We start from the raw sequence: 27,731 nt of genomic DNA, 5'->3' as shown, positions 1-27,731 counted from the left end.
TTATTTTACTCTCATTACACCCTATTATTTTTCCCAAATTACCTTCAAGGTATACCCAAATAATAAATAATAAACAAACTAAAAAAACTAAATTATTTCAAAAACTTTTCAATGTAAAAAATAATTCTCAAATACAGAAAAAAATAAAAAATAAAAAAAACCAAACTTATAAGCACATACGCATTATAAACACAGAGAAAACTAAACTTTTACATAAGCATTATAAACTTTCCAATACAGAAAAAAGAAAAAACTTTTATATTATAAATTATCCATAAGAATGCTCGTGGAAAAATCAAAACCAAATTTATAAGCACATAAGTATCAGATACTAACAAAAAAGAGTAGCTCTCAAATAATGTATTATTTAAATGACAAAATAAAAACAATTCCAATAATATGTTATTGTTAATCTAACTACTGGGCTCTTCAATTTTTGTCAAAAAACGATATAGAAAATAATTGATGGTACTCTACAAAAATTGTGATACCCCTTTGTATGAATACTTACCTCCCTTTTGATGGGTTGCTTCAAAAAATTATTCTGATTATTACTCTCATTCATTATTTGATTTTGTTCAAACTTTCTTTTAGGGTTTAGGGATTCAAAATAAGAAAAAACAATGATGTTGATGATAATTGTGAGTTTTGGTAGGGTGGATTGGAGTTTTGGAGGGAGAAAGAAGAAAAAGAAATAACTTTGATTTTTTAGAGAAGAAAATCAAATATTTGAATAGGAATAATTAATTATGGTGTACCATGAGAAAAAAAAAATATTTTAAGATTTAATATTTATTGTCTTTATTAATAAATCCTTATTACGATATAATATGAATTAAAATTTATAAATTTAAATTAGACAAAATAAAACATATTTTAGATTCGAATAGAATCCCTCTTTTTCTTGTCACCAACCTGATTTGTTCTGCCTGATATGATATCGAGTTGAGGCATAGGATTACAAACATGCCCCTAATTGACCGAAATGTATTAGTGAGTGAACAATACAAATGTAAATTATTAAACATATAATTTTAAGAGAAAAATTAAAAGAAATGATAAAAAATATAAATTGTAAAATAATTTTAAAAAAATTAAAGGACACGTGCCATTCGTTGGATCCGCCAGCCGGTTGTACATGAAAAATGCAAATCATAGGATTTTGTTGGCCTAACATGTGATTGTCAAACCAAAGATCACATGCACAGGCATTCCAGTCTAAACATGCATCGTTATACATCCTGGAAGCTTCTTCACTTTTTTGTTTTATTATTATTATTTCTTTTTTAAGGTTTAATTTTTTTTTTTTTTTTTTTTTTTTGATAACTCAGGTATCCCCACAGCCGAAGCATGGGACTACTCCTGAGGGCAATTTCACACTAGTCTTCCAAGTTATTGTTAATTTTATTTAATTTTTAAATTATCAATTTAATTCAGTTCATATTATTTAATTAGAGACAATCCGTCCAAATCAATAATGATAAAAATCTAATTCGATGGGTAAAAATATGAATCATACAACTAAACAATCATTTTCTGACTAATACTATATTAGACAATTTATAGTCTACAACCAAACCCCCATTAAAATAGTGAATAAAAAAATAAGTGTTCAGTTGAATCGTTTAAAATGTTAAAAATTTGAAATGAAACTTTTGTTAATCAAATAGGATCGTAACACTACTGTCTCTAATGGGACTACAATAGCTAAAATTAGAAACTTAAGAGAGCAAATAAATAAAATTAATAATTTTAAAATAGAATATAAAAAACAATGATAATTTAGGAGATAAAAAAAATTAATCCTTTTTTCTTGAAATTCATGTGTCATTATTCTATTTATTTTTCATTATACGATGGTAAATAATGCAAGCCACTTATACTTTTCCACTTGGATTAACTTTCCTTCAAAATTTATCCCACAAAAAATATGTAATTTCACAAGAATCTTGAAATACTTTTCCATAAATTTTTTTGTGACAAATGAATGATTAAAAGTTAATTTTTCCTTTAACATAAACGCACACGAAATGTTGAATAAATAGAGGAGGCATACAAGTTCATGTTTTGGTCACACTTGCTACTATTTGTGGGATGGACTTAATCTCGTGTTAGGGGCTTTCATATAGTTCATGTGATTTGTTTAATCAAACAAAATACCAATTAATGACTAAACCTCAAAAACCCTAACAAGAGATAGTAATAATAAATACTTCACAAATCTACTTAAAAGAGCATCTTCTTTGGATTAGTTAGTGCATCATCATTAAGGTCAAGTGTTAGCTCAGTAAACACAATTTTCTCTTTTTGGTGCTCTATTAGAGCTGTCAGTGAGTTGGCTTGTAGATTTAAAAAAAAAGGTCAATTACAAATTTTTACTCTTATAGTTACTCTTATAGTTTAATTTAAATTTTATTTTTATTCCTGTTACATCAGTTTGAATAATTTAGTCCCTATATTTTAAGTTCATTTTTTACACCTGAAAATACTGACATGTGTTATAAAATCATTAACTTTAATCTCTAAGTTTTTTATTTCTTAGTTATAAGATAGCGATTAATATGTTAGTAATTAGATTACAACACAGGCAAATGTTTCTCCATAGATTCAAACCTGAAATCTCACTTACCTTGACACCTAAGTACCCTCTTCATGACTTCTTGGGCAATTGCCCGAGGTTCTTCAATCTCTAACTTGAACGGAAGAATCAATTGAAATTATACTTAGGGTTAGTTTGGCATAAACTATAAAAGTCAAAAAGTTAAAAAAATTTTAAAAAAATTAAAAAGTCGATACTATTTGAGAAAAACTTGAGGGGGAAGCTTAGAAGACAAAATTATTATTTTGCCCTTGCCTAGAGGGCAAAATAAATTCAACAACCCAAAAGTCAAGTCAAAAAGTCAAAAGGGTAGAATAGTCATTTTGCTTTTACTATAATATTTTATTACACATTTTTTTGTAAAAATTCAAAAAGTTATCCCAAATATACATCTTTTTTTCTCTACTTTTTCTATCCAAAAGTCAAAAAGTGCATTTATATAGCACATTCTAAACAACCACTTAAAGTGTAAGAAGTAAATTGTTCGATTTAAAATAATAAAGACTAAAGTAAAATTTTAATAAAATTACAAGAGTTGAAATTGTAATTTAACTTAAAAAATAGTCAAACGGTATAGAGTATGCTAACTGGAATGGGTCATTTAAGCAAGAAGAGAGAGCGAGATTTTAACATTTAGGAAAAATGTTATAGGTTCTAAATTTTCTACCAAATAAATAATCAAATGTCTCACATAAGTATGGGGTCCACAAAATTGTAAACCTCATACTCATATGAGACATTTGTTCATTTATTTAATAAAAAATTTGGTATACCTAACATTACCCAAAACATTAAATTGGAGCACCTTTAACAAATCTTAGTACACAAAATTGGACCCCAATTTTTGACACAAACTATAACATATTATTGCAAAACAGAACACTACAGCAAAGCAAAGCAAATCAGAAAATGACAAACAAAACCTACAACCTAACTCAGTTTCCCGCCAAAACCACAAGGATTTGAAAGACTAAGAAAAAGTTTGAGATATTGAACTAAATAAAACACATCCAAACACCACTTAGCAGCTAGCTCATAAGATTCCTTGACAGAGCATCTCCAGCAAGTCCATATCCTTATTATTAACATCAAAGCTCATCTCCTTATCCATTAACTCAGCTGGCATCATCTCCATCTCTATCTCCAACTCTGTTTTATTGCACTCATTGAGCATCGATCCAAAATCATCTTCTTCAACAGCCATTTTCTCATAAAATTGATAATCCACTGCCTTATTCGAATCAGAAGTTGGGTCTTTCTGATCTTTATTGTCTTCTTCCAAGTCGGTATTATCAACGATTCGCAAGTTGGAATCGGATGATGGGCTTTCTTGACCATCAGTGACAGTTGAATCTGAAGGCAAGCTCTTGATGTAGTCCTGCAAGAGACAGCTGTACTGACCTTTACACTTGCTGAATCGCCGCCTTTTTGCTGCATTCCAATGGTTTTTAATGGTATTTTCAGTCCTCCCTGGCATTTCCCTTGCAATGGCTGCCCATTTGTTACCTATTTGTCTATGGACCTCAATTAGCTTCATCTCCTCCTCACTCCATATATCTTTCTACCAATGTAACAAAAAATAAAAATAAAAAACAAATGGTCATACATGTAAAAAATTACAATACAAGTACGACAGCATACGTTAATTTTTTTTATTATTTATAATTTCTTCTAGTATTATATTATATATGATTTGAAAGTACAATTTAAGAATTATATATTAGTTTAAGAGTTAAAAACTAACTTCAGTAAGAAATAAGAAAATATTTTTAAAAAACTATTATTGCATTTTTTCTAACAGTAACAACTTGAATTTTATAATAGTTTGAATATGTGACCTGTACAAAAAGTACATGATACTTTTCAAAATTAATATAAAATGTCAGATATGTATATCGAAGTATCCAATGAATATTAATAGGAAATGACATGAATATGCTCTCTTTTGAATGTATCCATTCTCTATCGTTGTACTAAAAATTTGTATTTATTTTTTGGTGCACACATGAGAAAAATGAAAAACTTGATGTTTGATTCCATGAACTATGTGTGAATGCGCATTTGTGTTTTTATGAAAATAATATAAATAAAAATTCTAATAATCTGGTGTGGTGTGTGCATAGAAGAAAAATGATTAATAGAAGTACTAAAAAATGGTATTTATTTTTTAGTGCATAAAATGTGTGCACACACGAAAAAAATGAAGGCTTGATTCCACTTCACGAATAATGTGTGAATGCGTATTTTTGTTTTTACGCAGATAATATAAATAAAAATTCCAATAATCTAGCACGTGGCGCATGTGCACATGCATAGAATAGAAAAAAATAGAAGAAATAGAAAATCTTAATGTCTAGCTTTAGATGGTTATGCTAGTAATAGAAACGAAAGAAAAAACTTGATATTTTAGGGCATAGCATGTGTGCAAAATACAAAGAAAAAAGACACTTTATATTTTATGCAAAGTGATATTTGTAGTAGAAGTAGTAGTAGTAGTAATATTAACAATAATAATAATAATAATAATATTAATAATAATAATAATAATAATAAAGTATTTACCTTTTAATGCATGGCGCGTGTACACGCATGAGAAGGAGAAGGTTGATGTTCCACTCAATGAACTGTGTATACACGCATTTATGTTTTTATATAGAATATATATAAACAAATAAAAGAGAAGAAATGAAAAACCTTAATGTCTGGCCTTAAATGGTTATGCCATCTCTCCCTACATTGTTTCCCCATTCTCCCATTCAACATCTGAGCAATGTGAGACCATTTTTTTTCTCCATATTCCTTCACTAATTTCACCAATAACCTGCAAATTGAAAATTAAAAAAACAATCATAATTCAAAACACAAAACCAAACAAGAAAATTAAAATACACTACAACAAAAAGCACAAATGGCGACTAAAAAAAAAATTTCGTCGCTGAAAGTAGCACTTTCGGCGACTAAAATGGAATCTTTTGGCGACTAAAACAATTTAGTAGCCAAATGTATAGTTATTGGCGACTAAAAATCAATTTAGTCCTCAATTATATGGGTCTTAGCGACTAAAGGTTTTTTAGAAGCCAAAAGTGACGGTTTTCGGCGACTAAAATAATTTAGTAGCCAAACGTGATGGTTTTGGCGACTAAAAAACAGTTTGGTCGCCGATTATACGTGTTTTGGCGACTAAAAACAGTTTGGTCACTGCAAGGGAAGCTTTTTGGCTACTAAAAAAAATTTAGTAGCTAAAAACAGGCAATTGGCGATTAAAATTCAGTTTAGTAGTCAAAAGGGGACGTTTTTGGCGACTGAAAACAGGTTTAGTCGCCAAAACTGGTTATTTTTAGGCGGAACTTATTTTTTTAGCGACTGAAAAATAATTAGTAGCCCAAAAATTATAGAATTGGCGACTAAATGTCGCCAAAAGTGGCCTCAATTTTTTTTAGTAAATAATTTATTTTTTACATAAATTGTATTAAATAAAAATACTTATTTTTATATATATAGTTTTGTATTAATAACGGTCAATATACTATATAAATAATATATGTTGCATTTATATTCATGTGATATTGTACTGGCATAAAGTGAGAGTGTGTTGCTAAATGTTTAGAATGTGGGAGGTTGGTGGTTCGAAACTTGGCAACAGCAGAGGGTAATTTTTTTTTTCTGAAATATGCTTTTGGCGACTAAAATGTATTGTCGCCAAAAGATTGACTATTGGCGACGAAAAGCTTAGTCGGCAAATGTATAAATAAAAAAAACTAATAATTCACTATTGGCGACTAAAAGATTAGTCGCCAAATGTATAATTTTCAAAAATGCAATTGACTATTGGCGACAAAAGCTTTGGTCGCTGAAGACCTGTTTTTTGCCGACTAAAACATTTTTAGTTGCCAATACCTCCGGCGACCATGTATTTGCAACAAAATCGGCGACTAAAATATTTAGTCGGGAAAAGTGAAAAATCGACTTTTGGCGACTAAAAAATGACTTTTGGCGACTAGAAATTTAGTCACCAAAGGTGCTTTTTCTTGTAGTGAGAGAGAGAGAACAAATAATTCCAAACAATTTAAAAGAGAAGAAATACATTCAAAAAATAAAAAAAAGAAAACGAAAATTAAAAAAATGAAGTTCACCTATCCTCCTCAGTAGCCCATTGCTGCATCCTTCTCCTCTTGGATTCAATTTTTTTTCGATTTCCACCTTCCTTTGTTAAGCATGAAACTTCATCTGATAGATTCACATTCGTTGATCCGAATGTTTGATAATTTTTTGGTTGGAAAGTCTGATCTTGATTCAAAGCCTCTAGTAAAATTCTTGGAGGATAGTTCAAGAACCCTACATTTTGACCGCCATGCATGACATGATTTGCACCGTTTGATCCAGAAGGAATCGATGCATTTAAATGAAAACGATTGTTTGAACATCCATTTATCGATGAAGTTTGAAATGGTACGAATGGATCATAAAACGGAGCCAAAACCGACAAAGATAAATTGGAGGAAGAAGAGCCTTGAATGGGAAATTTATCAAAATTAGGAAAATTTTGATACAACCCATTCGGCGATGAAGATCCGATTAAAAGTCCATTTTCCATTTGTGGTTTGGAGTTTTTTTCCGGGGAAAAACTTTGATAGAAAGTTGGATTTTCATTGAAGTTTGTATCAAACTCCATGCAGCCTGAGAGAGGAGAGAGAGTGTAAGAGTGAAAGCAGCAGAAGAAAGATGGGTTGTTTTTGCTTTGAGTGTTTTGAAAATGGGTTATTTAGGCTTTTTATTGGGAAAAATGCTTGGGCTTCTTTTTTTTTTGGATTTTTATAATTATTTTTGAATTTTAATCATTGATATATATGTGAAATTTATTTATATATGTATGGGATTTATATCATCAATAATTAAGATTGGAAGAGGTCGTAGGTAAAAAATATATATATATATTAACAGTGAAAAGGGGAAGGTGTGGGCCCGATTCATTTGTGGCCGTTGATCAGCGCATCTGATCGGACGGTTGAAATTATAAGTTGAGCGTGAAGGTTAAGCTTCCATTTTCTTAGTACTGTCAAAGGAGAGGTGAAATGTACATAATGATTAGGTTGTTATGAAGTTTTGTCTTTTAGTTACAAATTATCTGACATCTGATGACACGTGGTTTATATGTGTTACGTTTCATGACATGAGTGGTGAAGGTATCACACTCAAAATCAAATATCAACCGTTAGATGGTAATCATGACTAAGATTACATTTCTCGAACGGTGAAGATCTATAGTTAAGTATGATAGAATTATTAGTGTAATAATATTAAAATTAGAGGTGTAAGATAAAATGTATTTGTTTGTATAGTAGTTAGTAGTGTTATGTACAATTATAACAAATTAAGACTTGCTTGGTTTAATTTTGTAGTTATGATTTGATTATATGTTTTGAAAAGGATTTTTGAATTTAAATTTTGAAAAGAATTTTGAATCGTATTTTGAGTTTTAAATTTTGAGTTGTATTTGAAAATTTTTTAGATTTATTTTTTTAAATATTAAAAAATGTTTAAGAATTTTTTATTTTTTTATTTTAAATATATACTTTTTATTCAAATATTTTTATCTTAAATATTTTATTTTATTTTGTAAATATTTTATTTTTTTTAGTTTTAATACTTTAAACTCAAAACATAACTCCACACTCAAATCGTAACCAAACACATAACTCAAAACTCAATTCAAAAATTATTTTCAAAAGTCATAATCAAATACATAATTCGAAACTTCACACTACTTTCAAAAGTCCACACTCAAATCATAACCAAACACATAATAAAAAAAATTAAAATATTTAAAAATATATTTATGAAATAAAATAAAAAATTTAAAATAAAAAAATAATTTTTAAAAATTTTTTAATACTTAAAATGTATCAAATTAAGAAATAAATAATTTTTTAACCAAATATAGTGCACATTAATTAAATTAAAATAAATAGGGCACATTAAATAATTAAATTAAGAAATAAATTTTTAATACAAATGTATGAAATATAGTGCACATTAAAATGAATAAATAAATAAATAAATATTTACCTTAAAAAAATAAAATTAAGAAAATTTTTAAATATCTACAAAAAATAAATCCAAAAAAAATCAAAATACAACTCAAAACTCATAACTAAATAAATTCTCTTTTTAAAACTCATAACTCAAAACATGACTCTATATGCAAATCATAATTTTAAAAATAATTTAAAAAAGCAAAATAAAAAAAATATTTCTTTGAATTTTTTTTTAATAGAGTTTTTAAAGGAGTTTGGTTTTGAGTTTTGAATTTTGAAAAAAGTTTTGAATTGAATTTTGAGTTGTGTGCTTAGTTATGAGTTTTGAAAATAATTTTTAAACTGAGTTTTGAGTAGTTTTGAGTCGTATGTTTGATTATGAATTTTGAAATTTTTTTTATTGGAATCATAATTCCAAAAGAGAACCAAACGCAGGCTAAGATTTTAGAAATAAAGGGATAAATTATAAATATCCCCTTGTGATTTATTTAAAATACGAATTATCCCTTATAGTTTAAAAAATTACAAAAATATCGTTGTATGAATTTTTTATCTAATAAAATAGGGGTGCTACATACACCAATTAGTGTATCAACATATGTTATGACATTATTACTGACTCCACCCATTATACAAATTAAAAATACCAAAAATATCTAACATTATTTCACATCATCTGTTAGCACGCTAATTGGTATACCAATTGATACATATGGCATTATTCTTAACAGAATTAACTAAAAAATAAAATTCTTAATGACTCTCCTATACAATAATAAAATTACCTAAATTATTAATTCAAATATAATTCAAATATCATTTAAAACTATTAATTGACTTGATAATTAATTAATAAAAGGAATCATTTTTTATGAAACTACAAACTTCAAGGAGCAGGATGCAATTTCTAGAATCATATAGAACAATTCATAATTTAAGTAAATTTCAAGATGTGTATTTGTAATTTACCCGAGCTAAAATAAAATTTTAAAAACGAAATATCTTTATTGTCAAAAATGTCATTATTATATTTGTAGCGATGAAATTAGACATTTAGTAATGAATTGTCATTGTTTATTTTTTAACTGGATGAATTATTATTCTTGGGACCAAAATTTTTGTCTCCAAAAAATAAATCATTTTGGAATCAAATTATTTTGTCCCTAAAAATGTATTAATTAATGACATTTTCAAAATTTGGTCACTAAAAGTCTTTTTTTTTTTACTTTTCAAGTCAACCTTTTAGCGACTATTTTCAGAACGACAGAAATTAATCTTCAAATATTTTTTGAAACTAAACTATTCGAGGATAAAAAAATATAGTCTCTAAAATTTTTATGTGTTATAGTGTTAGCTGGATTAAATTTACAAAATTACTAAAACTATTTATCACATACTATCTAAATTTGTTATTTTGTAAAATAGAGAACAAAATAATCTTTTAACCACTAATCCATGGGAATGCTAATTCCACTATGAGTGATTCATGCTCCTATAATATTGTTGGTCTCATATCATTTTGTTACAAACAAACTATGTGGATCTCACAAATTACTAATTTAATCCCCTCCTCAAACACCAATCGAACAAGATCTGGAGCCAAGTTTTTCTTCAACAAATGGCTTGTTTTGAAAAGTAGAAAAAAGTCAATTTATTGACTTATTTAAGTCACATCACCTCTTTATTTTTTTATATATTTTTTGAAAAAGAAATTAAAAAAATCATTAAATTAACTTTTTTTCTTACTTTTCAAAACAAGCCAAAATGTCATGGAAAACAAATTCCCTCATTTTCCTTTTTCTTTCGTATTCTTTAATAATGGTAAATGAATAGCTCATAGTAATTACTACTACTTACCATAAGTGCAATTTTTTATTTTCAAATTCATAACTCATTTTCCTTGTTCTTTCTTATTCACTTGCCTAATTATATTTTTGGATAAGAACATTTAACGAATCAAATTTTCCTAAATTTCAATTCATTTATTATTATTATTATTTGGGTGGTATTGGAGGAAAAACTCAAATTATTAATTCCATAACAAGTGCAAGAGTTCATACCAATCTGACTTATCCCATTTGTTCAAAAAATCTTACTTAGCCCATTTAATTAGTTCAAATGTGCTGATGAATGCTACTTACCTAATAAACTTATGAATGGAATACCATTTTTGGCAAGCAATTGGGGATAACTTAATACTGGGGTACCTTAAAACATTACCAATAAGACAATTAAGCATATACTTAAAAAGATTAGGTTATAAATAAAAATAAAAAATTACTCAAGACTGGAGAATATTCTAACAGAGTACGTTATATCTGGCCTTGTACAACTCATCAGATATATCAAACTCCCAATAACCTGAGAATATTCTAACTGAGAGACACTCTTACTATTATTCTTGGTCAAATATAGACTCACGTCTACCAATGTCCTAGACACACTTTTATCTTATTTACCAAATTTCTCAAGTATCTTCTCAACATAGTGAGACTAAGAAAGTATAATACCACTAGATGTTCTGGTAATCTTAATACCTAGAATGACATCTGCAAGGCCCATATCTTTCATATCAAACTTAGAGTTTAACAATCTTTTAGTAGTTCGAATCATTTCATCAGTGTTACCAACAATGAGTATATCATCTACGTATAGACACAAAATGACATAACCTCTGTCAGTGTCTTTAACATATACGCACTTGTCATACTCATTGATTCTAAATCCATTTGACAACATAGTGTTGTCAAACTTCTCATGACATTGCTTAAGAGCTTACTTCAAACCATATAATAACTTGACAAACTTACAGACTTTTTTATTTTGCCTTGGAGCTAAAAACCCCTCTTGTTGTTCTCTGTAGATTTCTTCATCTAAATCTCCATTTAAGAAAGTTGTCTTTATATCCATCTGATGTATCTCCAAACCATATAAAGCAACTATCGCAATCACCATGCGAATGGATATAATCCTTGTCATAGGCGAATACGTATCAAAGTAATCTAAACCATCTCGCTGCCTGCATAGCGATCCCATCTTTCCCTCCATTGTTTATTGTATTCTGGACTCGGTTTTGTGGATGATTGTTATTATCTGAATCGAGTTTCCGTCCTTTAATTCTTTGTATTTGAGTTTTTGGATGTGTTGGACAGGTTTGAAACAGGTTGGTTGTGTTTAGAAACAAATAGTTAATGCCCAGAGTTTGGCCTTCACGCTAGAGCGGGGCTTTTCACGCTTGAGCGGGCCCTTTTGCATTTGCTCCTCCGCTCGAACGGGCAGTCTGACGCTCGAATAGGATTATTCAGTCTTCAGTATTTTTTTCCTGCAGGACATCGAACGCTCGAGCGTTCACTTTCACGCTCGAGCGGGGACCTTCGTCTGCAGAACTTCTAGAAATGTGCATTCCACGCTCGAGTGACGCTTGTCACGCTCGAGCGAGAGTCTATGCCTGACGCTCGAGCAGGGCGTCCCACGCTCGAGCAGACTGTAATGTATTTCAGTCCGTGGTAAAGCCATTTTGAATCATTTTTTCGGCTCTCTCTCTCTCTCTCTCTAACTTTTCAAAACCCTCATTTGAGAGCTTCTCTCTCTAGAATACTCTCTCTCTCTCTCTACATTTTAAGCTAGATCTTGTGATCTCCTCATCCTCTTCCCTTTGATAAAAAGCTTGAGCTTTGCGTGGGCTCTATTTTTATCCGAAAAGTTATGGGTTTTAAGCACTTTCGAGTTTCTTCATCATCCCATTTGGGTCTCTTCACTTGACGTGGGGATAACCTACTCTTTTCCATGAGTTTAACATAAATGTTATGTATTTTGTATAGATGGTGTTGTTTGGGAGTTTTGGAAAGGTTAGGGTTTGAAATTGAAATTTAAATTATAAAAGAGGGGTTTTCTATTTTTGGGGTTCCAAGTGTAAGAGTGGTCCCTAAAATTATGTTATTGTGTATGATTGATGAAATTTGGCCTTGGGTGCAATATTTGAGAAAAATGGGGAAAAAGCCCTAATTTAATGTGATTGATTAATTTGTATAATTAATTTGGGAAACATGGAAATATGAAATTGAGTTGAAAATCATGAAATTGGGAAATTATGAGATTGAATGGTGGAGTTGGATTGATTAATCACCAAATTAACTTTGAAATTGTAGATAATTTATTATCTGTTTAGAAATAACTGCTTTGGGCTATCGGTGGAGGATAGTCTTGATTGTTGACACTGCATGATGATTAGGAGAATTAAAACTAATCAATTGAGTATGTCATTGAATATGACGGTTGAATTATAACAGTGAATATGTTAGCGAATTGGTCATTGTATATGACGACTTGTTTAAATACATTGCATATGTATCTTGTTTGGGAGGAGATAGGGGATGTACTCCTAAACCTATTTGGGAGGAGATAGGGGATGAACTCCAGTGATAACTAAGTTGCCCGGAGTGTCTAGGGTGAAAGTCCCAAAATCTTTATTAGGTTTGTATAACATAGATGATTGAAGTGTTGAAGTGTTAATAAAATGAGTTATAGTCTCATTTGAAATTGAAGTGTTGAAGTGTTAATAAAATGAGTTGTAGTCTTATTTGAAATTGAAGTGTTGAAGTGTTAATAATGTGAGTTGTAGTCTCATATTAATTGATCATGATCGACGTATTGTTAATATGAGTTATAGTCTCATTTGAAACTGTTCGGATAAACAGAGAACCATAACTATGAATTGGTTTGGTAAATGAAATGGAAAGAGATTGAAATATATTTGTGAATATGGACTGGTTATGAAAGGGATGTATGTTGTTTATATGAGTTAAACATTTATCAATGCTAATATTTTAGTTATTACTCATATTTGGTGTAGCGTATCTCTACTGGGTTTTGGCTCACCCTATGTGGGACATCATTTTCAGGTACAGGTCAGATGCCGCCTCCAAGGTCTTAGCTTGGAAGGTTTGAAAGTTGAAGACTCTTTTGGTTGCTTTGTTATTTTTGGTATTACATGTAAATTCAAGCCGAGGGCTTAATGTGTTTTGAGTTAGAACTCTTTTTTGTAACCAAATGTTGGCTTGAAAAGTTGTAAGCTCGTAGGGTATTTACTTTTGTTGTCAACATGTAATACTTATGTAATGAATACTCTGATAAATGAATATATGTTTATTTCTCTTATGTCTATGGATGCTAAGAATGATTGGTTTATATGTATTATTTTGAGGGTGTTACATTTGATAACTAGCCTAGCTTTGTACTTGTCAATCGACCCATCAGCCTTCATCTTCTTTCTAACAATCCACTTACTCCCCAAGGCCTTACTCTATGGGGGTAGATCAACTAACTCCCAAGTATGGTTCTGTAAGATGGAGTCAATTTCACTCTTAATTGCTTCTTTTCATAAGAGACTTTCAAGCGAAGTCACAGCTTCATGAAAAGTTCGAGGTTCTCCCTTTAACATATAAGTCAAGAAGTCAAGGCCAAAGGACTTGACAGTCCTAGCCCTCTTACTCCTTCTTGGCTCATCTACTTCCTCATTTTGATCATCTACTTGATCATTGTTAAGTTCCTTATCAAAACCTTGATCCTCTCCTCGGGTTCGACAAGGAAATACATCTTCAAAGAAGGACGCATTCCTCAACTCCATTATGGTATTCTTGTGGATATCTAAAATATCGACTTGTGCACAAGAAACCTATATGCACTACTATTCTGTGCATAACCAATGAATATACAATTCGCGGTTTTCAGACCTATCCTAACCTGCTTGGGTGTAGGTACTACCACTTTGCAAGACACCCCCACATTCGTAAGAAAATATAAGAAGGCTTGTAGCCTTTCCATAATTCATATGGAGTCTTGTCTATTTTTTTCTATGGTATTCTATTTGGAATGTAATCCGCAGAGAGAATCGCTCCCCCCTCCATAAGTTCTGTGGCAAACCAGAACTTATTAACATTGCATTCATCATTTCCTTTAACGTCCTATTTTTATGCTCAGTAACACCATTTGACTAAGGGGAGTAGGGCGCTGTGGTTTGGTGAACAATCCCAAATTGAGCACAAATCTCAACAAATGGGGGGATTCATACTCATCACCATGATCACTTCTTATAGCCTTGATCTTTTAGCTTAATTGATTCTCAACTTCAGTCTTGAAAAGAATAAATTTATCAATCGCCTCATCTTTGCTTTTAAGAAAATACACATAACAGTATTTAGTGCAATTATCAACAAAGGTAATGAAGTACTTGTTGCCATCACGTGATTGTACGACTTTCAAGTCACACACACCACTGTGCACTAAATCCAAAGGCTCGCTACTTCTTTCAACAAAATGAAAAGAAGTCCTTGTCAATTTTGCTTATACACAAGTTTCAAACTTATTATTTGGATTAATCTTAAAAGATAATATGTGATCTAACTTGATTAATCTACGCAAAGAGTCAAAATTTACATGACCTAGTCTACCATGCTACAAATTAGGAGACTCAAGCATATAAGCAGAAGAAGAAGGTTTCTTATTAAGTTTTGGGACAAGGGTCATTACATTGAGCTTAAACATACCGCCCGACATATACCGCTTCCCTACATAGACCCCGCTCTTGGTCAACACGACCTTATCAGACTCAAATACCATACGGAAGCCATGTTTGCTTAAGAGCAACCCCGAGACAAGGTTCTTACGAATGTCCAACACAAATAGGACATCGTTCAGAGTCAGCTCTTTCCCTGAAATCATCTTTAGAACCACCTTGCCCTTTCTCTCAACAGTTGAGGTTACAGAATTGCCCATGAATAACTTCGCACCATTTGAAACCGATTCGAAGGTTGTGAACATTTTCTTCTTCGCACAGATGTGGCGAGTGGCCCCAGTGTCCACCCATTATTCCTTCGGGTTGGACCCTACCATATTCACCTCAGAGACGGCAGCTACCATATGCATGTTGTCCACATCTTGTGAAAGATCCTTCATCTCAGCCATCTGAGCCCGGCTTTTGTTTTGTGGAGGATACTTGTTGTAAGGCTTTGCTGAGGTACCTTTCAATGGTGGCATAGGCTTTGCGTGTCAAACTTTTAACGGTCATAAACTCAACCATTTAAAACCCAATTTTATTGTTATATCATTAAGTGCGAATTTAGAATTTAAAATTATGAGTTTCTAACATTTCTTTAAGAAAAAAAAAATACAAAAGTCAACCTAAAGTAATTATTTTAAATTTATTTAAAAATATTTTACATTGTCAGTGTCGTATTGATTAAAATATAAAGAAAAAAAATCACTAAAATATATAAGAACAAAACTAAAAAATAATTTCTAAAATTAAACCAAACATATTGAGGGTTATTTTAATTGACCTTTTATTATTTTTTCAAGAAATCTTAGAAAGACATAATTTTAAATTTTAAATTCACGCAATGACATTACTGAGTTGGGCTTACAATGTTTAAGTTTATAAGAATCAAAAGTTAACAATATCTATGGGAAAGCCTTTGCTATGCACCCTTTAGAGATACATATCATATATATATATATATATATATATATATATATATATTACAAAATGCGTAAATTCATTACAAATTAGCCTAAAAAAATATTTTAAAAAATTTAGTTAATGTTATAAAATTTGGTGGTTTGGTTACGATATTTTTTATATAATCACAAACCATTAACCGACCTAGCAAGGTTATGTGATAGTTTAATTACAACTAACATATGATTCATTCATTGTTCACAAGTAAGTTATCTTCTGCAAATAAAAAGACTTTGATGCAAGTTGTTCTGCCCATGGAGAACGGTGGGTTGATACCAGTAGTGAAGCAAAGGAAAAAGAGTGAAGTATGGAGTAACCAGGGTAGTAAGGGCTTAATCTCTGTGTTTGTGGATAACATCCCTTCCAATATGGATCCGAAATCATTGTTTCATCTGTTCTCCAAGTTTGGTTTAGTGAAGGATGTGTTTATACCACAAAAGAGAAGGAAGAATACCAATACTCGATTTGGTTTTGTTAGATTTGATTGCTCAGTAGCTGCAAAGGTGGCTGTACAGAAAACAGATGGTTTGTGGGTGGCGGATAAGGAACTTAAAGTCAAAATAGCAGAGTATGGTCGTATTGCGAATAGATTGGTGAGAAGGGATCAGGTTGGAAGGAATAGTGGTGATAAGGTCGGGGAAGGAAGGTATAATGGGGATCAGGTGGGTCTTTGAAGATCTTTTGTTGATGTGGTAAAAGCAGGCGCTAAGGGACAGGGGGGTAATGAAAGATATACGATTCTGGTTAATGAAGAAGGGCATGGCTGGTTGTATGATAGTGTGTTGCTAAAGTTCAAATCGGAGTTCTCGATGCAGGGTATTGCGATGGTGCTAAAAGAGAAAGGACTGGGGCATGTGCTGGTTAGAAATGGGGGTGGTAGGACTGCTATATTGACTTTCTCATCGAAGGAGAATATGCTGTCACAGTTTGAATTGGTAAAAGAATGGTTCAAGGAATGGTGCGAATCTGTCAAGCTTTGGGAACCAGGAGTATATACAGAGAAAGAGAGGTGTCTGTGGCTCAGGTGTTATGGTGTTCCTCTGAGTATGTGGAATAGAAACACTTTCAACACGATTGGGAGTATATGGGGCAGTGTGCTTAGTTTGGATGGAAATATCAGTCAACCACAGTCCTTTAGTCATGGAAGAATTAGAGTTGCAACGCAATGTATGGAGTGCATAAATCAAACGATCAAGCTGGAATGCAAAGGTCGTTTTCATTCAGTCTTGGTTTGCGAAGAACAACCGCAGCTTGTAGTTGATTGTGGTAGCATTGTGTCCAGTGAGGCAAGGGAGGATCGGAGCTCAAACAAGGTAGTCCAACATCAATCTGTTGGGATAGATGTTGGTGATCAATCTGGTGTTAATTTGGTTGTAGAAGATGAAGCTGTTGATGATGTTCAAGTAACCAAACAGGAGGACACAGTGGTAGAGGAGACGGACAGTGGAGTGGGGGACAACTTGGTGGTTGAGGAGCGTATGGTGATGGCGGTGGCAGAGGGCAGCCTACAAAACAATGATGATAATCTATGTGTTAATGAGCAGATAGCTACACCCGGGTTGCTTCAGTGTATGGGTGGGTCAGCTAGAAATAGGCCTGGTATTAGCTTGGAAGTAAACTTGGGCCATATTCAAAACCCAGTGGTGAATAACAGTGTAGGTGCTGGGGTGAGAGGCCCAAATGTAAATCTCACTACCACTACTAGTTGGGCAGATACAAGGCCTAGTGGGTGTATGGGGCAAACAAAGCATGAAGGTTGCAATGGCAACTTTCTAATGGGCTGAAGACAAAAAAGAAAGGGATAACATCGGAAGTGGATTTGGTTCATACCCAGTGTGATGGGCCTAGATTAGGACTCATGGGTAGTCACAGTAATTCAGATAATGAGGTGTCACAGGCCCAGGATGTTGGCTCATCATCACTTCGTGTTGAGGCTTCAGTTGATAGTGGCAACACAGTTGGTAAAAAAGGAGAATTAAAACAGAGGAAAAAGTTAGTACGAAGGAATGGAGGTGCAGTGGGTATGGGAAGCTGGAGCAGAGGTGCTGTCCTAAGAGGTAAAGCTGGGTTAAAAGCAAGATCGGATGCACAAAGGAAAGACACAAGTAAAGTAAAGTCTGGGGCACGATCAAAATTGGAGGTGATTGGGAGAAACTTTCATAGAGATTTGACGCCTCAGGAGGAGGCAGAAGCAACAATACGTATGGGCAAAGCCTTAGGCATATGTTTCGGTGGGAAGGAAGAGGAGGTGAAGGAAAAATTAAAGGCTATGGAGATCAAGGATAAAGTTCAGGTAGCTTCAAGGGCTGTACATACACAGTTGGGAGCTGATGCGCAGAATTGATTGAATGTATCAGGTGGTTATAGGTGTTATGTAATGTGTCTCTATGAAGCTCTTATCATGGAATGTAAGGGGTTTGGGTAAATCTGTAAAGAGAAGGAGGGTCAAATTACTACTTAAGGATAGGAAAATTGATTTTGTTTTTTTCCAAGAGACAAAGAAAAGTGAGGTTACACCAGATTTTGTAAAATCATTATGGCCTGTGGATGAAATGGAATTCATGGCAATCGACTCTGAAGGGAGAGCTGGTGGGCTTCTGTGCATTTGGAAACCAACTGTTTTCAAGTTATCCCAGTGTTGTAGTACAAGGCATTGCATTGTACTCTCAGGTACTCTTCTTCCTTTTTTTAACTGTGTTCTTGTCAATGTTCTGCTTCTCCATTTCCAGATCTGGTCTATGGGCTGCTGTTTGTGATTCTGCTGGTCTATGGGCTGCTGTTGTGTGATTCTGGTGGTCCCTTAGGCTCTCTGTGGTGTGGTTGTTTGTGGAGTGTTTTGTTGTTTTTTTCCGCTTTGTTTGTTGGTTTCTCACCAACTTGGAGCCTTGAGTGCGTGCTAGCAGATGATTTGGTGTGCGTTTTGGTGCCAACCTAGTTGGGATCTAAATGTTTCACTGTGATGCTTTTTGCACCCTCTTCTTTACTGATGTAAGGATCATCTTGTTATTTTTTTCCATCAATAATATTTCTCTTTTGCCGATCAAAAAAAAAAGTTATCTTCTGCAAATGATTTATCTTTTTAACTTTTCTATAAGTATCGTTGTGTGTTTATTGTCATCTAGTCATTTGATAAGATGTCTCAATTAGAAAAATCATTTTTCTTTTTTTAGATTTAGTTTATCTAGAGGCATTCACTTGACTAGAAAAGTACGTTTCAGAGTTCTAATAACTTCCTTGTTCGTTGGATGAATAAATGGGGTTTGATAGACCTATGTGCATAACTTGTTTGACGAAATGCCTCTATGAATTTTGTTGTGCGCCAAAAGTTAACCTGATGATGAGTTTGCTATGAATCACGAATTCAGAATCTAGTGTGATAGCAAGTTCACCGACTACTTTTTTACAAAATCTTTTGTGAGGAATTGTTTTTTGCGGGAGGTAATTCTGCACAACCATGTTAGGATGAGCATGACATATGGTTAGTTGTTCGAACAGTGTGTTTAGTCAAATATCCAGTCAACTATGTAGGTAGATGGTCAAGTTCGTGTAAATGATGAATCAAGAATGAGTCACAACAATGCTTACAACTTCGGGGAATAACGACACATGGGACACAATCTCACCCATGGCGGAACAATATGGACAAAAAGTTACACAAAACTCTCTAACAAAATAACCACCTCATGTAGAATATGGTACATCATTGGTTCAATGTGTCTCAATGACTTAATAAAAGTTGATCAACACTATTGGTTGAGAACACCATATGATACTCATGGTGCTAACCAATTACTCAATAATTATCATAGAGGATTTACCAGGAAAGTGCTCAAAATTAAAATATATGATATAAATTTAAATTTAATGTGGTATGGGATGTACAGTATAATGGATATGTTCCATACATTTTATATTGTGAACTAAATATCTTTGTTTATATAAATTTTTTGTATAAATTCATAATGAAATTGATTTGACAGTAACATTTGTGAAATTATGAGAACAAATTTCATGGTAAATGAAAGGATCATAAAATGACACATCATTTTGTATGCAAATTGTGTATATAAATTCTGTTTGTGTATCAGGTGGCCAAAAAAAAAAAATCCATTTTATTTACTATGAGTAAGGAGTTGCAGCAATCAACAAACCTTCAAATACCCAAAACAAAGCTAGATCCAAAAACAAAAATCACAAATCAAACCACTCCAACTTACAGATCAATCTTGCAGTTTTTCAAGCCATTCAACATAGAATCACCCGTTATATTGAACATGATCTTCACATTCTCACAAGTGACTGCACCATTTTTTCTCCATCAATGTAAAAAAATCGAACACAATCCTCGCACGCACCTTAAAGTTAAACTTCACAACTCCTTGATCCCAACCCATTACAATGGCATTCGCAATGTTATTATCAATTAGTACAGATGAGGCAGAAATGCTCGCTGAGAACAAACCATGAAAATTCTTAGGAAAATGAAGAGAAAGTAGTGTTGATGATGAAAGAAGTGTATTTCTGTAGTATGCAAAAAATCTTGACATGTTGGCCAGTGATTTGTGTTTTGAAACTAGGATTTGTAAGGGAGAAGAGTGTATGCCATGTTGCGGTGATTTGAGCATTGGAGATTGAGAAAGGAGAGACTAAGACAGACTTGATTTTGAAATTTGGAGGGTGAGGATTAATGAGATAGAAACTGAAGGCAATGAGACCGGCAATGACGATCACTGCAATGATGAAGAAGATTAAGAACTGGATAGTGGAGAAGCGTGGACGGTGGTACTGCGGGAAGAACATCTTGTGGTTTCCCATTGCTAAAGAAGGGGGGTAAAGAGATCAATGGAGGCAATAAGAAGAAGAAGAAACGTTTCGTTGTTTTTACTTATTTATAGAGACCAATACTTTGAGCAAGAGTAGAATAAATGTGAGGTTTTAGAATTACTACCATATTGGAATAAGTTTGATATGATATGATACCTACAGCTCAGTTTAGACCGATAATATAAGCAAATGAAAGAAAAAAATAATAATATATTTTTTTATGAGTTTGTTTAAATAAAGAGTCCTAAAAGGTAATGAAAACTTTAAATTAGCATGTTAGTTAGGCTAATAATTTCTTACAAAATATATAAGGAAATTTATTATTTCTCACAAATCTTGACAAAATTTATTTTGTTTTCCTTTTTGCCAATATTTCTTTCCACAACTCCCTATTAGACACTGATTATTATCACGACCCAAACTCGTCCCTTTGGGTTTAGCATCATAATCGGCCAGTAATCCTCGGATTACCGAAAACCTCTGATCTAAATAACAAAATATAAAGGGCTGGCAGAAGTAAATATATAAAACATATATAGTTCATAAAGCTGGGTAAACATACATGGGACAAAAATTTAAAACTGATATACATATGCCCACGTATGACGTCATGTACATATCCATTCTATATCGTCAAAATACAAAATAAGGCAAAAGAACTATTTACAAAACCATAAAAGTTCATAAAACTCGACCACTAAACTCTTTCCGGAACCTCCTCGGGAGGCACAATGGTTGGCCGACAAATGGACTTCCAGGCAATCATCACTGAACCTGGTCACGCGCCTGATCACGCGCCTGATCACCTACATACATAAATAATAGAATGAGCTGGAGCTCAGTGAATAATAACAGAGTAAAAATTTTAATGAATGATGTCCAAAATAGATTTCGAATCTCTTATCAAATCACTACTACAAAAATAGTTAAAGATCACACTTTGACAAAAAAAAAGATCTCACTTTTATTAGAAGTGTGATAAAAAAAATTAGATTGATACTTTAATCACACTTAATTTGATTGAGTGTGATAATATTTATTTTTTATGTCACTTTTCAATTAAGTGTGATTATATATATATTTTTTTAATCACACCTTCTAATTAAAAGTGTGATTATATATACACTACTACTTTTTAATCACATTTTTTAAACAAGTGTGATTATATATATATTTTTTAATCACACATTCTAATTAAAGTGTGATTGTTTATATATTTTTTAATCACACCTTTTAATTAAAGTATAATTATATATACAATACTACTTTTTAATCACACTTTTTAAGTAAGTGTGATTATATATATATATTTTTTAATCACACATTCTAATTAAAGTGTGATTATTTATATATTTTTAATCACACCTTTTTGATTAAAGTGTGATTATATATACACTACTACTTTTTAATCACACTTTTTAAGTAAGTGTGATTATATATATATATTTTTTAATCACACATTCTAATTAAAGTGTGATTATTTATATACTTTTTAATCACACCTTTTTAATTAAAGTGTGATTATATATACACTATTACTTTTTAATCACACTTTTTAAGTAAGTGTGATTATATATACATTTTTTAATCACACATTCTAATTAAAGTGTGATTATTGATATATTTTTTAATCGCACCTTCTAATTAAAGTGTAATTATATCACTACTACAAAAACAGTTAGAGATCACACTTTGATAAATGAAAATATCTCACTTTTATTAGGAGTGTGATAAAAAAAATTAGATTGATATTTTAATTATACTTAATTTAATTGAGTGTGATCATATTTATTTTTTATGTCACTTTTTAATTAAGTGTGATTATATATATATATATATATATTTAATTAAGTTTTGAAAAGAGTTTTGAATTATGTATTTGGTTATGAGTTTTGAAAAGTAATGATTATATTTTGAATTGAGTTTTGAAAAATAGATGTAAAATTATGATTTGAAAGTTCAAAACAAACACCATACTTAAATCAATGGGTGGAACTATGACCACCACCACTACTGCCACTACTACTACCATTACCTCTTATCCACCATCGCCACCACTCCACTACCACCACTACCACTACTGCAACTACTACTACCATTACCTCTCCTCCACTACCGCCACTCCATCTCCTCTACCACTACTACAATTTCACCACTAATCTCCTTCGCCACCACCACCACCACCACCACCACCTCTTGTCCACCACATTCACCACTACTGCCACTCCTTCTTCTCTGCCACTCTCATTTTAGTAACCAAAAAAAAGAAAAAAAAGAAAAGGACCGTAGAAAAATATTTTTCATTGACAAAAAAAAAATTAACTTTATTTTTAATGGAAAGTATTTGTCATTAAAATATTACCCTTACTTCTACAAAAAAAAAAAAATCATTAAAATAAATATGAAACAAATAAATTTTCAACCTTAGTAACTAAAAAAAATAATTTTTTTTTTCATTACCCCTACTCATCACTCTTTGCCTTTCTATCTGTGTCTTTCTCTTTCTCTCTCTCTATCCCACACTGTGCTCGCGTTGCTCACTCTCTCCATCCCCTCTTATTGATTTATCGATCTCCCTCTCGATTATCGATCTCTTTTTTTTTTCTCTCTCTCTCATAATCACTTGTCGAAAGAGAAAAAAGTCAAAAAATGAAATGGACCTCTCTCTCTCTCTCTCACACACACTCATCACTCTTCTCCTTAGCTCTCTCATCTCTCTCTTCTCCCTATCTTTCTTGCTCATCTTTCTTCTCTGTCTCTCTCTCTCTTTCTTTCTCTTTCTATATCTCTTGTTCATCTCTTTTTGCTGTTTCTCTCTCTCTTTTTGTCTATCTCTCGCTCATCTTGTTTCTCTCTTCTTTTTTTCTGTGTGTGTGTTTGTGTGTGTGTCTCTCTCTCTCACTCATCACTATTCTCTCTGGCTCTCTCATCTCTCTTGCTCATCTTTCTTTTCTCTCATTCTCTCTCTATATCTCTTGTTCATCTCTTTTTACTGTCTTTCTCTCTCTCTCGCTTATCTTGTTTCTCTTTTTTATTTTTATTTTTATTTCTCTCTCTCCTTCATCTCTATTCTCTCTCAATCGTTCATTTCTCTCATTCACACTCATTTTTCTCTAAGCCCATTGTTGTTGAAAGAGAAAAAAGTCAAAAAATGAAGTGGGTCTCTCTTTCCCTCTGTGTCTCTCGCTCATCTATCTTTTCCATCTCTTTTACTCATCTCTCTCAAAAAATGAGTTTACGTTGGTTTTTAAACAAAAATCTAAAAATTTGACTAACAATTTTTTTTAATTAATTGTTTTTTCAAATATTTTTTTAATTAATTTTTTAATTATTTTTTTAAATATATTTTTTCAAATAAAATTTTTTCAATTAATTTTTTTTTTCAATTAAAATGTGCATGATCTCATTGTCATAAAAAATAAAAAAATATATATAAATATTTTAGACTTGGATAAACATATTTTTTAATTTATAATTTTAATTTTTTAAAAATATTTTGTCCAAACGCATTTGTAATTTATATTTTTTTTAAAAATAAATAAAAATTAATTTATAAAATTTTTATAAACATAAATTAAAAATATAAATGTTATCAAACCGTACCTTAAATTTTCATTTGAGTCAGTTATGCTTGATGTGGCGAAAAAAAAAAGCACAAAATCTGATTCCCGCTCGTTTTTCCCCCCTCAACCAAAAATTCCCAAATCTCAAATCCCTAATTTTTGAACCAAAAATCCCCATCTCTCTCTCTCGTGCGACTGTGAGCACGACAGACGATGGCGTCGAGCGACGGGGTTAAGGAGCCTCACTCTTTTGTTTCTCACTCCGTTGGCTTTCCCTCTGCTGCTCTCATTCCAGTGGCAAAGGAGCTACTCAAGGACCACCGCAGCCATTAATAGCAGGCTCGAAGCTTTCAGTTTCAAGAACATCGGTCCGCTTAGATTCACATGATTGAAGAGACTCTCCGATTCGCCGATGTTCCTGGTGCGGTCTAATTTCTTATATCTTTCTGTCTATCTGAATATATTTTGACGATTTCATCTAATTTCATTTCATTTAAATAAACAGGACATTCTTATATTTTGCAATTGTTTTGTTTTTAAACAATGAACTCAAGATTATGTGAAGTCAAGATTGAGGGATCAAACATTTCTTAAATAAACAAGACATTCTTATCTGCCCTCTAGGTTTGAACCTACAAACTCAAGATTGAGGGATCAAGTTTTAACCACTGGACCAGTGACCCCTATAAGGCCTGTACCCAATCTACCCCTCCAGAACCCCATCCGATGGGGTGGGGACTAAAGTCCACATATTTGATATTTTATATGGATCTTATTTTAGTTGTTAGCAACTTGTACAATTTTTCTATACCTAGTTTTATGCATGAAAGATGAAGCATTAACAATATTTGCATGTCATATTGATTTGGAGCACTTGGTATCAGGATATGCCTGGTGCCTGAAACAATGGTTATTGCAAGGACAACTGCTGTCAAAGCTGAAAGAAGACACTTAGTTTCTGAGGCTTATAATCCCAAACTTGTGAGTGCATCTTCCATTTTAACAAAACCTAACGTTTAGCTGCATTTGGAAGCCAACTTTCAGTCTGTGTTTGGATCTTTTCTTTTCCCTTCACACAAATCTCTCGCCAAATCCAAGATCCAAACACAACCTAAGAAAGGATTGGTTTCAGTGACCACTAGAGCATAATTGCTAAAAGCTTACTTGGCGATACATTATTTGGCTTTTCCTTATTTGGAATAGCTATTATCAACCATGGTGACTACAAGATCTACTTGATTTTGGAGTTTCACAAAATATTTGTTAGATTTACGAGCAGAAAATAAATCCTGTTTCTCAACTGTTCAATTTTTCAAGCAAAGCTTGAACTTGGAGCTCATGAGATAGATCAGGTTGGCCTGAAAGATCATTCAGATTGTTCATGGGTATATGAGTCTTCAATCACTACAAAGAGTTATTTTTTCATAATCTCAAGTAGCCTCCACTTGAATCAGTTTAAACCTCCAACTTCTCTAACTTCTATATATTTTTTTTCAAGAAATTAAAAAATGTAGCATTTATCCAAATACAGTGTGCAAACAAATTTTCTGATGGAAATTATTCTCTCTTCTAGACTTATCATCATCAACTGTTTACTCATTTTCTGTTTTGTTGCTTCATTTAATTATCAAGTTCATAATATTGATGTGTTCATACTTCAAACTTTGTGTTTTCCTTGGTTTTCATCAGAAGCTTGTAAGCAATGAAGTTTTAAAGGCTCATCATCCCAAACGGTAAGCAATCCCAATGCTTGTTTGAGTTGGATACAATTTACAAGTGATGCCCTCATGTATGGCATGGAGTCAACTGAATTCACATCCTATTCCTGATTATGGAATGCAGAACACAAGATGAATCAGCAGCTGTAAAAACAAGGAATATATCTCTATCGAGGGCCTCTCCCAAGTCAATAAACCAAAAGGTTGCAAAGTCTAACAAAAAATATTTCATGGTTATGGGAATTAATACAGCTTTTAGTAGCCAAAAACGAAGAGATTCCCTGCAAGAGACGTGGATGCCCCAAGGTGCATTAGCTGATCTTCCAGCTTTGTTTTTATTTCATGATTGATGTTATTGTATATGATCAATGAGTAATGGATTCTCTGATAAAAAAAATTGAAGGTGAGAAAAGAAGGAAGCTAGAGGAAGAAAAGGGCATTGTCATACGCTTTGTTATTGGTCACAGGTACGAATTAGTATATGCTTTTCAGAGCTGATATTAGCTAATTGCATACGTATGTGGTTTTTAGTTGTGGTTTTATGTATTCTCTACAACTTACGTGATTGAAAAAATTGAGTTTTTTTTTAAAAAAAATTGTATCAATTTAATGATGAAGTCTGGACCGTGTTTCCTAGAATAGTAACACAAACCACAATAAGTTTAACATAACATGGAATTCCATGACTCAAACAATGTAACATTTGGCTGGTTTCTGCACTAAATGAAAATGAATCTATTAATTGTTTTTTCTGTCACTAGTAACATTTTGCATATCAGTGAGCTGTGGCCTAGGAATTTTGCAATTGAAAATGAATTTTTTAATTGTTTTTCATCACTAGTTCAACATCCGATGGTATTCTTGACAAAGCTATTGAAGTAGAGGACAGAAAGCACAAGGACTTCTTGCGGCTGGTGATGTTGCGTTCTTTTTTCTTTACTTCCTCTATTGCCATTGCCAATAATTGTTTTGAGTAGCATGAATGTTAAAGACTAAATAAAAGCGTGTTTGTTAGGCACGCACTTGACTTTGTTTATGTTCTTTGGGTAGAAACATGTAGAGGGTTACAATGAATTGTCAGCGAAAACAAAGATATATTTTGCTACCGCTGTTGCTTTGTGGGATGCAGATTTCTATCTCAAAATTGATGACGATGTTCATGTAAACATAGGTAAAACCATATCCAGTTTTTAATGCATAATACATGTTGATACCTCATTTTTACTCCCCCTCAAAAAATACCCAACAATATTGGACCGATTTTTTTTTTTTTTTTTTGTAAACTTGAGTTATTCACTAACAAATAAATGTAAACATTTTATCCGATTTAAAATGAAGCAATTTAAAAAAAATTATCCGAGCTTGTATTTGATGTTACTGAGTACATCAACTTTTAATTTACAAGAAAACTTGTTATAGTGCTTAAATAAGATTAAACAAAGGATAGTGCATGTGGAGATAAGCTGTCTTTTATCG

The 27,731-nt window shown here is 32.2% G+C and overlaps 2 protein-coding genes across 2 annotated transcripts; one reads left to right on the top strand and one right to left on the bottom strand.

Moving 5' to 3' along the window:
* Positions 1-3,566: 3,566 nt before the first annotated feature.
* LOC114321126 (uncharacterized) lies at positions 3,567-7,193 on the bottom strand. Its single transcript, XM_028268272.2, has 3 exons — positions 6,733-7,193; positions 5,294-5,420; positions 3,567-4,160 (listed from the first exon to the last, which is right to left on the bottom strand). The coding sequence occupies exons 1-3, from the start codon at positions 7,191-7,193 to the stop codon at positions 3,633-3,635; spliced, it is 1,116 nt and encodes a 371-aa protein (XP_028124073.2). The 3' UTR covers positions 3,567-3,632.
* An 18,945-nt stretch (positions 7,194-26,138) lies between these two features.
* On the top strand, positions 26,139-27,527 carry LOC114259112 (beta-1,3-galactosyltransferase 7). The gene is made up of 4 exons (XM_082869336.1): positions 26,139-26,270; positions 26,380-26,561; positions 26,659-26,722; positions 27,097-27,527. The coding sequence occupies exons 1-4, from the start codon at positions 26,182-26,184 to the stop codon at positions 27,230-27,232; spliced, it is 471 nt and encodes a 156-aa protein (XP_082725462.1). The 5' UTR covers positions 26,139-26,181; the 3' UTR covers positions 27,233-27,527.
* Positions 27,528-27,731: the final 204 nt, after the last annotated feature.

Source organism: Camellia sinensis, chromosome 1 (assembly GCF_055761805.1).
Source record: "Camellia sinensis isolate YWXY chromosome 1, ASM5576180v1, whole genome shotgun sequence".
NCBI classification, from domain to species: Eukaryota; Viridiplantae; Streptophyta; class Magnoliopsida; order Ericales; family Theaceae; genus Camellia; species Camellia sinensis.
The sequence above is the reverse complement of the archived record's forward strand: the minus strand, read 5'-3'. Positions and strand labels throughout refer to the sequence as shown.

Coding starts and splice junctions, on each gene's coding strand:
- LOC114259112 (XM_082869336.1), top strand. CDS start 26,182: ATGTGTTCATACTTCAAACTTTGTGTTTTCCTTGGTTTTCATCAGAAG. Junction 26,562..26,658: donor AGAGACGTGGATGCCCCAAG/GTGCATTAGCTG, acceptor AAAAAATTGAAG/GTGAGAAAAGAAGGAAGCTA. Junction 26,723..27,096: donor CGCTTTGTTATTGGTCACAG/GTACGAATTAGT, acceptor TTTCATCACTAG/TTCAACATCCGATGGTATTC.
- LOC114321126 (XM_028268272.2), bottom strand. CDS start 7,193: ATGGAAAATGGACTTTTAATCGGATCTTCATCGCCGAATGGGTTGTAT. Junction 5,421..6,732: donor TGGGCTACTGAGGAGGATAG/GTGAACTTCATT, acceptor TTCAATTTGCAG/GTTATTGGTGAAATTAGTGA. Junction 4,161..5,293: donor ATTTAAGGCCAGACATTAAG/GTTTTTCATTTC, acceptor TTACATTGGTAG/AAAGATATATGGAGTGAGGA.